The 14,814-nt window shown below is 37.2% G+C and overlaps 1 protein-coding gene across 1 annotated transcript in view; it reads left to right on the forward strand.

The window, feature by feature from the left end:
• The first annotated feature begins 2,899 nt into the window (after positions 1-2,899).
• dock2 (dedicator of cytokinesis 2) overlaps positions 2,900-14,814 on the forward strand; it is an 87,876-nt gene continuing 75,961 nt past the window's right edge. The window contains exons 1-17 of the mRNA XM_023959129.2: positions 2,900-3,114; positions 4,505-4,588; positions 5,782-5,822; positions 6,745-6,800; positions 6,869-6,965; positions 7,046-7,194; positions 7,353-7,488; positions 7,730-7,887; positions 8,746-8,827; positions 8,944-9,079; positions 9,848-9,923; positions 10,062-10,138; positions 11,460-11,710; positions 11,994-12,092; positions 12,250-12,322; positions 12,541-12,644; positions 13,756-13,951. Coding sequence (XP_023814897.1) covers positions 3,072-3,114; positions 4,505-4,588; positions 5,782-5,822; positions 6,745-6,800; positions 6,869-6,965; positions 7,046-7,194; positions 7,353-7,488; positions 7,730-7,887; positions 8,746-8,827; positions 8,944-9,079; positions 9,848-9,923; positions 10,062-10,138; positions 11,460-11,710; positions 11,994-12,092; positions 12,250-12,322; positions 12,541-12,644; positions 13,756-13,951 — 1,858 coding nt within the window. The 5' untranslated portion in view covers positions 2,900-3,071. The remainder of the gene's footprint in view (positions 3,115-4,504; positions 4,589-5,781; positions 5,823-6,744; positions 6,801-6,868; positions 6,966-7,045; positions 7,195-7,352; positions 7,489-7,729; positions 7,888-8,745; positions 8,828-8,943; positions 9,080-9,847; positions 9,924-10,061; positions 10,139-11,459; positions 11,711-11,993; positions 12,093-12,249; positions 12,323-12,540; positions 12,645-13,755; positions 13,952-14,814) is intronic.

Genomic DNA, 14,814 nt, shown 5'->3' on the forward strand with positions numbered 1-14,814 from the left:
GAGTCATGTAGTTTTCTAGGCATGACTTTAAAAATACACTTCAAAAGAATGCACAGCTTGAAAATAAACTGTTAGGAACAAACTTCTCCAGAAATATGGTTAAATTACAAAAATAAATAAAAAATCTAGTATTGTTTGAGCTCAGCTTGGGCTGTGTTTTAGATAAGGATGAAAGAATAAGACTATGATTAATATCCTTGATATAAATCCTCATTCTGAATTTCATGCAAACCAGGAAACGCAAAATGTTGCAGTTCCTTAAAAGACCACAGGAGGCCGGGGTCATTTTGTTAAGGTTGGCAAAGTAAACTGTGGTCAATGTGTGCATTGAGGCTTCTATGTCACACTCAGCAACCAATGGGTTATGTCAGAGTATATCGTCCAGCAAACATAAATAGTATGTCTGTGTATTGTATTGCTGTAATGAAACTTAACAATTGCAAAGGAGCTCTTTCTTAGTAAGATCCACATTTCATTTTTTCCTCTAGTGAAATCTGTTAGAAATTTTTTTTCTTGATTCCAAAGTCTGATTTTTTAATTCATAACGGTATAAAATTATTAAGATAGTTTTTACATTTATTTTTTAAATCGGTTTTTGGTTCTGTTGAGCATGCCTTTGTTTTCATTGTTGCTGCTATTTTATGGCTGCTTTCTTTGTCATTCTCACTCCTCTAGTCATATTTTCCCCCCGTTTTCCCTCTATTTACCTTTTATTCTTTTGTCTCTGTGTGTTTGGCTCTGTCTCTGTATTTATGGGCTTGTTCATATCTCAGTAGGGGCTGCAATTATTCATTCTGCTTTGTTATTGTCTGTTGCCTCATTTCATTTCTTCATCTTTACATCAGTTCATCTCTGCCAATCCTGCATATCTGTTAGATTTTTTTCATTTTCTTCCTCAGGCTTCTCTATTTGCACACATCTCCAGTCGCCAGCTTTACATCATCTTGTGACTTCCACTGACAAGTTTCCACTGTTTAGCTCTTCATCCTATCTTCTGCCTGTCCTTTTGTAAGGCCCTCAGAGTTAAAAAAACAAAACAAAAACCAGACATCTCAAATTTCCCAATCTACGCTCAAGAGCTTGATCCAAAAATGTAAGGGCTTTTTTTAATACTTCCAGTAATAACTTCTCATTTCGTTCCCCGGCTCTGAATTACCATATTTGAGACAATTTCTTGAATGTCACAGGTAGAAAAAGTTCAGAAGAAGGTTTGACTTAAAACATTTATCCAGTTTGCCTAAATCAGGCCAGCAGTTTTAAAACACAGTTTAAATGTCACTTAGTATTGGTTATCAAGGACGAAACCACAACTTAAAAACTTAAACCACAAATTATAATTAACTTCAAAAAAGTCTTGCAAAACACATTCACACACAAAAAGTTGGCTCCAACACTTACTTTCAAATCAATAATTTCCTTGTACTTTAATCCAACACTTCTGACTATTTGTATGGAAATTAACAGCAATCTATCATATTAATGTGCACAGGTTATGTTTGTCAGCTTGACTTCAGACAATGGTGTTTTATTTTGACGTGCTTCCTGTACTATTCTGATGTAGTTTTAGTCAGCTTGGGACATTTGTTTGATTCCTTTCACCTGTGCTCTGTCTCCTGCCTCACTACTTATCCCTGCTTTTGCTTCTGCCATAGTGTTGCATTGTTACTCCTCATGTGTTTGTTTATCTGGACTTGTTTGTTCAGGATGTCATGCTGCTGACCCAAGCTTTGCTTTTTTTTTTGTCCACACTTCATGCACTCTAAAAAAGAATTCACTGAGCCTTTTCCGCCTACTTACCTTAATATGTGATTCCAACATAAAAAAGCTAATCTATTGATTTGGATCCTTATTTTAAATTATAAACTTTGCTTTGATAGGGTGTGTTGACTCAAAAATTCGGTTATTTATATCAACATCATATTCTGTGTCATTCAAACTTAAATTTATGAATCAATTGACTTTAAAATAAATTTGAGTTGTGGTAACTTAATTAACGTAGGATGACAACATAATTTTTGTTGATTTTGAGTTCAAGATTTCAAGTGCCCTACTTTTTTGAAATTCCCGGGTAAATTCAAACGGTCATCGGGACTGCATGTCAGAGGACCTCCATGCCGAACAGTTAAAATCCTACATATACAGACAACATTTACAGAAGCACTCCAAAGACAAGGCAAGTATTCTTTCATTTTTGAATCAGTTCTTTGCCAAGTCGTGAATCTGCATTTTTTTTAAAGATGTGTATAAATTATTGACCTATGTATAGGCAAAAAGCATCTTAGGACAGACTGACACTTTAAAAAAAATCAACTGGAATTTATTCAAAATAAGTATTTTCTGTAAGGTTCTATTCTAATGTTAAACACAGTGCTCAGATGTTGTTGTAAAGTTAGTTTTTCTTTTTTGAATAAAGGTATAGTTCATGTACTTGGATAATACTGCCAAAAAACAAAGAAAAAGGGATTCTTCACTAACCACCACCTGGGGCTTAACTGCAGATCCTGAACGAACAGAAGTTGTGGTATGTAACACTGCAACAACCAATTTACTGCACCCAACTGTGTTCTGTAGGCAAAATGCTGCTTAGACTATCAGAAAATAAAGTGCAAAGTCTGTCTGTGGGAAAAAGTATCTGCAACTGACAAAACTTGAGAAATGGAAGATTGTTCTAGATGACAACTCTCATTTTCTTTACATCGTTTTAAGATGAACAGGTTGAAATGTAAAAGCAGAAATGTTGTCCGCGCTTTGAGTTGGTGAACTGCTTTTAATAGTTTAGACAACTTCTTTAAGTAGCAACTGGTGTTACAGACAGTCTAGATGCGTGTGTTGCAGTCATTCTGCACTTCTTAGGCCACTGTGTTTGACAGGACTCCACCTTGTTGAACCACTTCCTCTTAACTGTCAGGAAGTAAGAGACAGAAGAGGAAGAAATGCAAGGGGCACGGGCTTGTTGCTTTCATTTAAAATAGAAAAAAATGGAGAAGCGAGAAGTCTAGGCTGAGAGGTAAAAATCCGAGGACAAACAGAAACACACGCTTTGAAAAGAAGGTAAAAGACTAAAACAAACCATGACTCCATGGAGAAAGACCACCATAGAGCGATTTGGTGTTGGTAAGTCAATGCGTGCATACTTGTGAGTTAATTTTGTGGGTGTTAATGTACGTTCATGCCGCTGTAAATTCTTTGTGTAACAATGTAACTGTCAAGGGTAAACCATATAAAAACATCTAAAGGCTTCCATCACTTCCTGCCTGAAGCTTACATGCAGTTGCAAAAGGCCTCAGAGAACTTTATGATACCAACTCAGAAGAAAATCTATCTGATGCAATCACTTTCATTTGTCAGTAACAAGCATATTTGCATTCTGATCAAGAAAAAAGCCATTTTAAAAACATAGTTCAGTTCTGACTGAATAAAAGATGTGCTGCAAAAATAGAGTAAAAACGTCCACATACTGAATAAATTATTACTAAATAAAATAAAGGAATATTCTCAATAAGGTTGATTACAAATCCTACAAAGTGGTTGTTGGAAACTCTCAGAACAGAGTTTAGTTTATCTATCATGTGGTCTAACATGGCGGAGCTGAGCAGCATGTTTCCATTAGATATGCAGAGCTGTCAGAACTGCAAAGGCACAGATTTGCCATCTTCTTGTAGTCACTTCTGTAACTTCTCGTTAATTATGCAGTAACATACTGTAACTAGATCGGCCTACTAACATTTGTTTATTCACTTGAAATACGCAATAGACTACGGTAAAATTAAGAGACAACTGTTTTATTACACTCTGTCAATCATTTCTAAATTAAGATTGACAATAAAAGTTGCACAGGGAAAAAGAGAATGTAATTTAAATATAGTTGAAACAGATTTACTACAGTATTTACTTAGGCAGTAATCATCGTATAATGTCTTCCTACTTAATGAAAGACAGCAACACAGGAAGTGGAGGAAGAAGGAAGAAAGTTTCTACCAGTTTTAAACTGCAACCATAAAACCATAACATAAAACAAGTTGATTCGGTATTTTGTGTAAATTCAATCTATAGTCATCAATGAGTGGCCTATATGGAGCTTGAGATGACTGATCATATCATCACAGAAAGGTGTCTAGAAATTCTTGGTCACAAGTTTTGCTTTGCAGCTTCATGCATAGTATCTTAGCCATCCATTTTAAAGTGCATACAGATAGCTTGATAATATAATAGAAGCATATTGCTAAATATATCTATCTGCACCTCAAATAACACAAGCCTTTAACATGCTCCTTCAGTGCTGCCTAAGCTGCTCTGTATCAACTTGGTTTCAACTTTTTTTCTGATCTAATCGTTTCTTAACAAGTCAAAACTTCATCCTGCAGTGGGAAGCAGCGTTTAAGGTTATGGAAACAACAGCTGAATTTCCTTGAGATAGTCGTAGAAAAGATTTTTGAGTTAGCTATGCTCATTTTGTGTGAACCAGATCTACACTTCTTTTCCTTCACCGCTTTTCCTCTTTCAGTAAAATGGAATTTTGTGGGATCTGGAGAGAAGCAACTTTCTCTGGAGGTAGGGGATTTGGTATACATCCAGGAGGTCTGTAATGGTAAGGATGTTTAATTATGTAACCATTTTAAACATAATGTACTTGTGTTGTACTTTAGCTTAACCAAGTTTTTGCTGTTTCTTAAAGTCCTACACAGATCATCGTATTTTTTTTTCTAAAAGTGTTCCCAGTGGTCTTTTAATTATGATGATGCCGTTTTTAGCCAAATTTTAAAAAATTGTTGTGTTCTCTAGGACATTGCGGGTGGGACTGTTGGTTCGGAGTAAGCATTCCCCCTTCCTGTCATCCATTAGTTTACGCGCTCTCCCTCAAGCTTACAGCCCCTCACAACCCCAACCTAACATTACTGGTGTAACAAAAATGGCGAGCAATATTGAAGCTGTCCAGCCATACAGTTGGTCAGACTAGGAAAACAAAGACCTACATGTATCTAGTCGTCTACAAGTGAATGCATCAGAATGGAGTGGAGCAGGGAGCTTGTGGCTTGTAGTAACTTGTATTTCACACCTACAAGTTTTTTCCAACTGCATTTTTTTGTGTGCACCTGACAATTTGAATAAAGAGATGCTCAGAAATGCAATTTTAAGATTACATTTCCGTCATGAGAAAAATGCCACTATAAACACCATTTCATTGAAGTGGGTCTTCAAGAGTAAAAGCTGAGTAGTGCCATTATTTTGAAACTACAGTAGAACTGCTTGATCATGGTTCCTGAGAGCTATATTCCTGCTAGTTTACCATCTTTCTTGGCCCTGCTTGCAGCTGATTACAGAGATAAGTTGAGTTAAGTTGGTCAGTCAGAATCTGCAGGATAGCAGGACTGGGCACTGCTGATGAGCCGCCACCAATGTGTGAATGTGTGTGTGACTGTAAATCGCTTTGGACCCTCGAAGAAGGTAGAAAAGCGCTATATGAGTATACGCCATTTACCATTTGATGAAATATTGTAACATCATTTGCCTGTCAGCAAAACTTTCTTATTTTCAACAAATGAGAAAAAAATTACTTCAACACTAAGTGTACCAACAATAACATGATATAAACAGAGTGAACAGCTCTTTTAGACACGGTTTAAGATATGGGACATCTCATTTTCTTTCATTTAAAAATGTCACTCAGATCCTTGAAATATTTATTCAAAAATAAATTCCGGAGTTTCTTTCTTTCTCTGCAAATACTGGATGTAGGTTTATGATATGAAGGTGATGATCTTTTTTTTTTTTTTGTCTCAGGCTGGTACAGAGGCCACTTGGCAAAAAGTAAAGCCCAAAAGGTAAGTTTATCTGTTGTCAGATAACCCATTTTGTAATTGTGTTGTGTAAATGTTTTTTGTTTAAATGTTTTTAATCTGTGCACTTTATTGACATTATCATGGTTTATGTCCCATGAATAAAAATGAACTTAATAAAAAGCCAGCCTCGTGCTCATTACATGAATTATTCATATGTCCCATGAATAAAAATTAACTTTTTTTTTAAAGCCAGCCTTGTGCTCATTGCACAAATCTATTTTTAGACTTATCAGAGATTGAGCTTCAGCCAATCATTTGAATAGAAACCCTGATCATCTTAACCTCAACTACCCTTTACCAGCTCAGCCTGAGAAGCACTAATGCGTCCCCAAGACAGAAAAAAAGCTCCTCTGTGAGGTCCCTGTAGGGCGTGCTGACCTCCCTCAGCTGGCTCTAGTTAATGCACTGATCAGCAACAGCCCTATAAATGTTTATGACAACACCCTTAAAACTTTAATTTTCTGAATCTTTGAAGTGACCGTGTTATGCTGTTCCAGCTCTATCTAATCTAAATGATATACACCTTTACGCTAGCATTTAATTGAAATGGATTTTATTTACTCTTCTGACATCTCTCCCTGTAAAAAACAAGCTGCTTCAAGCAATGCCTAGCCTCCACTCATCTTGGTTTTTTGTTGTTGGATAATGATTCATATACTGGTCACCCTTTATTGCAGCAAATGTGTCATTCTAAGAAATGGGATAAGCTCAGATTTTAACCTTCAGACCATGCTCAATGTCCATGAAAGAAACAGAAAAAAACCCTCTCTTTTCAGGGTGAACCTGAGCACTCACAAAGAAAAACTCTTTGTGGTTATTTTCAGTTGTAATCTAAACATTTTGAGGTCAGGTGCAAAATGAATTGTACATTTGAGGTCACAAATGTTCCTTTTTTTTCTTCTAGGGAGTCTTTCCTGTCAGTTTTGTCCATCTCAAGGAAGTTTACATTGAAAAACGAGAGTAAGTCCAAGAAAAAGTAAATACTATAGAGAGATTCTGCAGCTTGAGTAAAACTGCATGCCTTTCAGAAATGAAGAAGTGGTGACAGTTGCAGAGATGCCCTTGGTGAAGGAGGTCACCACCACATTAAGGGAATGGGGGACCATATGGAAGCAGCTATTTGTGGTATAACCCACACTATAGAATCTTGGAGGGGAAACATTTTTTTCTTGTGTGTGTGACTTTAACAACATTTTCATGTCTAGACCAACAAACGGGCGCTTGTGAAGCAGGTGGAGAGGCTGATGTGGGAGCTGATGGAGTGGCGTTCTCAGCTCCTGTCAGGAACCCTGCCTAGTGATGAATTCAAGGAGCTCAAGCAGAAAGTCACTTCCAAGATTGATTATGGCAACAAGTATGTTTGAAGGGAAACATCCTCAATGCTTAAAGCAGAATCTATCAACCAACTCCTTATTTACTGACACATTTTTATTTTCTTCTGAGTCTGCTGTCTTCCAGTTGCTCTAACTGCTTCTTTTATTTGTTCACTTTCCATCCATCTTTCTTTTGCAGGATCCTGGAGCTGGACCTTGTTGTTCGTGATGAAGATGGTAACATCTTGGACCCAGAGCGAGCAAATGTTATTAGCCTCTTCAGGGCGCACGAGGAGGCCACAGTCAAGATCAATGACCGCATAAAGGAGGAACAGGTACATTGCAGAATGCAGAGGATACGAAAAAAACAAAACGGAATCAAGCAAATATAAATCAGCACTTATAAAAATCAGCAAATCTCCGTGCAGCTTTTTATTATTTGCAGCATTTATTTATTGATAAAATCTGTACTTCAATCGACCAATTATCAATATAAAAACGTAATGATATCATCACATTAATATAATAGGTCTTTAATGTGGGTCATTTCTCTGAAAGAATTGTCCTTTCCTGCAGTCCAACGTTCAGACAGACCACAGCGGGATTTCAGCTCGAATCCAGTCCTCCCCCACTCACAGCCTTTACGTCTTTGTCAGAAACTTTGTCTGCCGGATCGGGGAAGACTCAGAGCTCTTTATGTCTCTGTATGATCCTATCAAACAGAAAATCATCAGGTATCACAAAAAAATCCCCTCTCCTAAAAATCATACACTTTCTGCTTAGACTATGACTTGTCTCTAACTTCTTTTGCACATACATACTTTTTCATACATCTTCCCACACATCTCCTCGCTTTTTTCCCTCCGTTCCTTGTCTGTATACCTCGTCTTGTCCTTTGCTGCATTGTTGAGCTACACTAAACTATGACAGTTCACCAAAAATAGACCTAAAGAGAGTTAAAATTATAGGGCAAAAGATGGTGAGTGGCAGCACTGTATGGCGCCTGACAGGGCTGATGTTAAGCCCCGTCACTCACTGTCACGCCGGGTATATCTATGTTTCATCCAGAGCGGCTGGTAGTATTAAGATAGACCTGAATCAATCTTCATTTTCCAGATATATATGATTAGAAGATTTTCCTCTTCACTGTCAAACCACTTTCTTCTGAAATTTTCACCCACCACATGAATAGGTGTTGTACTTTTTTAACAGTTGAACAATTTTTGCGTTCCACTGTCTGTGCTCTGTACTTTTTGTCTGTCCTCATATCTCCCTAAACCAAACTCTCAGGGGACAAAAAAAATCAAAACCACTGAACTCTTGTTGCAACAGTATTATTATCTGTCTTTCTGTCAAAACTGTCTGTGGTTGAGTGGATGTTCAGGTAACAGAGAGGTTGTGCTTTTTTCCTCTGCTTTTATTGAGCACAAGACAACAGTCAAACTCCTGTCACTGACAGAAACAAACATAGCTAAACTTTTATGCCAAGAATATGTGTAGTTTGTGTGTTAAAGCATCCACGCAAACTGTTTTTTTTTTTTAAATCGATGATGCATGTGTGTTATTTATGGACTCACTATTTTTCTGCTCAGTGAGAACTACTTGGTTCGTTGGGGCAGCAAAGGTTTCCCCAAAGAGATTGACATGCTGAACAACTTGAAGGTTGTCTTTACAGTAAGTGACCACACCAGGGCGCTGTCACACTGTCTCTTCATCTCAAAGCACACCAGGCTGGGATGAGTGAACCTGACTCATTGTTTTCTTGTTTTCTTTCTGTCTTTGTCCACCAGGATTTGGGGAACAAAGACCTGAACAGGGAGAAAATTTATCTGATTTGTCAGATAGTGAGAGTGGGCAGGATGGACTTGAAAGAAATCAACAACAAGAAGTGCACTCTGGGTCTGAGGAGGCCTTTTGGGGTGGCAGGTATTAAAAGAAAAGTCAATTTCATTTATTTGGTTCTAAAGTGGTGTGGCATTACAAAACCTCTTGGTCAGAGGTTGGGAAGTTTGGTCCCTTACATGGTTACTTCATTGAAAATCCACAAGCTGCAAAGACCCCAATAAGCCTTGTGGAATTAATTTTTAAACCCTTTTTTTATTTTTAAAGCTACCAAAGCTTAAAGTTCTTTGTCCATCTTCTTTGTAGGTTTTGCACTAGGAAAATTATTCAATCCAAAAACTAGCGTAAAAAATGAGGCATGTAAGCTTTTATTTAACTAAATAAATAAAAGGTTGTGCTCATGTTGCCTTAAATACATTCCATCAATCCTGATTTATTATAGAATAGTCTGTCAAAGTTTGTTAGGTCAACAATTGCCTTAGAAATGTTTTAGTGTTAATACCAGCTGATTCATGTATTTATAAAAAGTGTCTTGAATTCCTTTTTTATTTCTGTCATTTGTTGCGTCTCTCAAACAAAGCATATATATATATATATATATATATATATATATATATATATATATATATATATATATATATATATATATATATATATATATATATATATATATATATATAAATATATATATATACACACATAACTTCAAACCAGCCGTCAGGAACATAATGAGAATGTGTTTGCCAGTGTTCTGCCTGTTTCATGGAAATGACACAAAATTACATCAATGCACAACACTGCCTTTTATTTTTTTTTGTCCTCACAGACATATTTTCTTTCTGCTCTCTGCAGTGATGGACATAACAGACATCATCAAAGGGAAGCTCGAGTGTGATGAGGAGAAGCAGTTTTTCATTCCCTTCTTCCCGTATGTCCTTCAACCCTCCACTTTTACCCCCCTTCTTGCAGTCATTTTAAAATCTAACTTGAATAGAAAGAACTCTGTCTTGAATGCACATTACAGACAAAATGTTTGATCACTGAGGAAGCATTTGTTTATCTGCAGAGTGGTTGCCGAGAATGACTTTCTCCACTCTTTGCTGAACAAAGTCACTGCATCCAGAGGAGACAGTGGAGGTCAAGGTACTGTTTTAGTAAAGGGAGGCCTTGAATTTGGTTTTTAAGTGATGGGATATTTTTGTTGCTCCGGTAATGTTAGTTTGGAGTTGTAGGGGCTGTGAGCTACAGAGAGTGTAAACAAATAGATGATAGGACATGCTCACTCCGTGCTAACAGTCCTGCTCACAACTAGAGAGGCAAATTTCCCCTGCTGCTCTGTAGAAATTATGTCCTTGAAAACAACACTCTTTAAAATTATTTTGGTTTAAAACAGCATAATCATATTAAAAAAACACTGGGAACAATTTTACAAAGGATCAACTATTTTTTTAGGTTTCTATTTCCTCTTACAAACTCAGATTGTGGGGGTGTCTTTATGACTTGCATTCGCCCTAGAACTAACGTTCACTTAGTTATTCCTTTTGTTTCGCTCCGACCAGACTTCTGCCTCTCTTGCTCACTGCTTTTTCTTTAAATCTGGATCTGACCTCCCCTGCTGGAGACAGTATCATGTTACATGAATACTAAGTCTGCTTTAGAGTCCTATCAATCATTTTCACCCTCCTCCTACTCCAGAAGGCCCAGATTATTGCTTTGATATAAAAAAACAGCAACCACACAAGCAGAAATGTGGCCACCTGATGCCCCATATTAGAATTACTCTCTCAGATCCTTCCTTCTCTCAGAGGAAATACATTTGCCATCTTAAACACACAATTGCACCAATTTCTTTGTGGCCAGGTAGCTAATGATTTGTGTTTTTTTTGGCCTTTATGTATTTCTCAAAGTTTTTTAATTATATGCTTGTCAGGAGAAAAAGTTTTAACCCTTTTATTTGTCTTGAGTAAGTTTAGATGACAATTGTTTCTGCACTGCTGGGAATTAACATTAAATTATTTGAATGAGGGAAATGGAAAGTTTTTGGGGCTCCTTATTTAAAGACAACACAACATTGAAGCAGCACCTACCTGTGTTTACTGAGGTGAAACTTTTGTAGATGTATTTTCACATAGTTTTCTGTTAAACCTTAACACGTCAGTAAACATTACTTGGTCTCAAACAGAAACGACAGCTTGGTGCACTCAGTTTTTAGCTTCTGTTAACTCACTGGAGTGGAGGCATTTAAAGGTTTGCACCCTGGGAAACATGTGTATAATGTGTTTTCAGAGACTGATTGAATGATTGATTGAATTTATGCAAACAAGTAAATTGTTGTTATAGAAACAATGAGGATTCCAGGGCTTGCTTCTATTTGATATTAGATATTTCCTGGAGTCAAAATTGGTTTAAAAGAGTCATGTCATTTTATGTGCTCTTTGAACAGCCTTTTTCTCTCTTTCACCAGGTTTGTGGGTCACCATGAAGCCTCTGGTTGGGGACATAGTTCAGATCCGGAAGGAATACCCTCACCTGGTGGACCGGAGCACTGTGGTTGCCCGTAAACTGGGTTTTCCAGAGATTATTATGCCAGGAGATGTTCGAAATGACATTTACCTCACCATACAGAGCGGAGACTTTGACAAGTACAACAAAACAACGCAGAAAAATGTAGAAGTCATCATGTGGGTCTGTGATGAAGAGGGCAAGGTCATACAGGTGAGCAGCTCAGAGAAATGAGGCACAAAGGGAAAATAGGCAGTGGCTTTTCTGCAAACAGGCATGGGATTTTGGGTAGTTACATTTAGAAAGATTGGAATGGTGAGGGCCAGTGTAGACGCTCAGCAGTGATCAAACAGTTAGTCACCCTGTCAGAATCCTACACAGTCAGCTTTATCCCAGAAGGAAAATCCATCTTTGCATACATGGATGCACTTATGAATGAACAAATCTGACAGGTTTCCGTGACACAAATTTTTTGCTCCTGTTTTTCTTTTCCTAGAATTCCATCTGTCTGGGAGCCGGGGATAAGCCGGTCAGTGAGTACAGATCTGTCATCTACTACCAAATCAAACAACCTCGCTGGATGGAGACATTTAAGGTCTGAGTAGAGTGCTTCCTCCTCTACTTTGTATATTTCTCATTTTGTTTGAAAATACTTTTTTTTTTACTCTGCGGTCATTTTCTGCACAACATGCTGGGATGAATTTCGAATATGTGTTGCACTTGGGTTCTGAACACCATGACTTATATTCCAGGTGGCGGTCCCTCTGGAAGAAATGCATAGAATTCATTTGCGCTTCATGTTCAGACACAGATCTTCCCAGGAGTGTGAGTAAAACCCTTACGACTCTTCAGTTCCCCATGTGTTTTTCTTCCAAAGATCATCATTCTTTCACCATAATTTTTTATCAAGACTCACATTTGATTACCGTAATCTAATTAGTACATTTTATTTCCTTGTGGATCTAACACCTTCTCATTTTTGCTCTTAATTTTCACTTTAGCCTTTATACATTGTTTTTCTTGATCTGTTTCCTTCCTTCCAGCCAAGGATAAGAGCGAGAAGAACTTTGCAATGGCATTTGTTCGTCTGATGAAGGAGGATGGGACAGTTTTACAGGACGGCCTTCACGATCTTGTAGTTTTTAAGGTGAGAACCAGGGATGGCACATGCACTAATAGTGTCCTCCTAAAAATTAACTAAAGTAAATTATAAAAAAAAGTGAAAAGTTTCTTCATTTTGCATCTTTAGTTTACATAAAATAACCTAAAAATCAGCTGCAGATTGCAAATACCATTGATAACCAACTAAGCAATCCATAAGCAATCCATTATAAATACATTTTCATTTATTTCAAAATGTACTGTCAGTTATATGGCTTTTGCTTTACCAAGCATTTGAACTGGAGTCAAGGTTGGACTTTAAAATGTTGGAGGTGTGCAAAGTTGCCTACTTTGATTCAGAAACATGGTTTTAGGCGCAGAGAAGGGCTAATTTAAAGGCTAAAATAAAGATTGCTTTATAATGTTAGTAAAGTGGTAACAGGCATCAAAGCTGAAGAGACACTGATTTTAGACAGGAGATTATGGCCACCTAGACAGGTTGAGTGAAGCCAAATAGACTTCCTGTTAAATGAGCCAGAGCTAAGATTGAATCCTCTTATTGATTAGTTGTCAAAGGCAGTGAAGATTAATTACTCATGATTCACTCAAATACCAAATGGATGGTTCCCCTGTGCCCTCTTTATTATCTCTCGTTACCCCTGCACTCCTCTTGATGTCTTTGCCACTCATGCTTCAGTCTCTTAACTCTCAATTTTCCCAGCCGCTGTCTCATTATTTACCAGTATTTTAATGGGAGATGTTGGGTTTGAAGTGTCACCTTTTTAGATTAATAAATTCATCAAAATGCTGCCATAAAATGCCATTAAAGTAAGAAATACTCCAATTAATACTTGCATAAAAAGAAAATACTTTAAATATTGTGTTGGTTGCCTACTTTTTAGGATTCTTAAGAAATAGTAAAGGTATTTAAATTAAATGCACCTTTTTCTCTGATTTTTAATTGCTTAAGAATCGCTGTCTAATAAATTCCAATACTTTGTTTTTGTTGCTTTCTTCTTTTTTATTATTTATATTATTTATTATTTTAATTATTATTATTACTATTATTATTTTCTTTTTTTGCATGTAAAATTTGCACAATTTTCCAGTTGTGAAAGTATCAATGCTTTAGAAATTAAGGGTTTTATTTTTTTTAGGGTGACAGCAAGCGCATGGAAGACGTGAACTCCTACTTATCCTTACCATCGACTCGTAACCATCACAGTGACCAGCACAAAGGGGTGGGGCTGAACCGCAGCAGCAGTATGTCAGTGGGCGGAGGTCTTTCTGTCAGCTCCAGAGACAGCTTCACTATCTCTACCCTGGTCTGTTCTACAAAACTCACCCAAAACGGTATGAAGTGTGGCAACTTACTGAATGTGTGTGTACTAGCTCAAACTGTGTGTGTGCGGGATGATGCTCACATACACCGAGGGTTTATTCAGACTAGAAAAATCCATTGGTCTGGACCCAGTCTGCTTAATTAGGTCCGGATCGAGTCCTGAACCTTACATTTGATCTGTAGTCAGACTGCTGTCAAGCGGACATTCCTGTTCCGGACTAAAGCCTGTAAACAAAATCACATGACTAAGTTCAATTCAATTCAATTCAATTTTATTTATATAGTCCAATATTAAAACAATAGTCATCTCAATGGGTTTCATGCAGGTAATTAATTGTATGAGAACATGAAATCGGTCATAACATGTAATTGCTTAACTAAACTAAACAGACTAAGCTAAACTGGGCATCCCTGCCCTTAGACCCTCCTCAGTAAGGAAAAACTCCCCAAAAAAAGATCTCTTCACTCATCGGTCAGGAATTATGAGGGTAGGAGAAAGCAACTACAGGCAGAAATATGGAAGTCCTGCACTTTACAGTCCTTGTCGGGATTGTTACCCTGTACTGAAACACATGATTTAGGTTTCCTGGGTCTTTCAAACCTTCAGCTCCAGCCATTAGAGGGTTGCCTTCCTTACCCAAAATACAGTGTTCCCAAAGGTTTACCAGCCCTACATTTACTGGAGCAATCTTGGTCTTAAAGAAACACATTTTATTTATATTTTCAAAAGATCTCAAAGAGCTGAAATGCCACAGTGTTTTCAGAACTTTTTGACACTTTTACATTATTTTTTAAAAAATGGGACAAAACACGAAAAAAAAAAATATGAACGATTTTTGCTGGTGTAATAAAGTAATGAAAATTATTGGGGGGG

The sequence above is a fragment of the Oryzias latipes genome, chromosome 10 (assembly GCF_053564925.1).
Source record: "Oryzias latipes strain Hd-rR chromosome 10, Olatipes_Hd-rR_3.1".
Taxonomy (NCBI): domain Eukaryota; kingdom Metazoa; phylum Chordata; class Actinopteri; order Beloniformes; family Adrianichthyidae; genus Oryzias; species Oryzias latipes.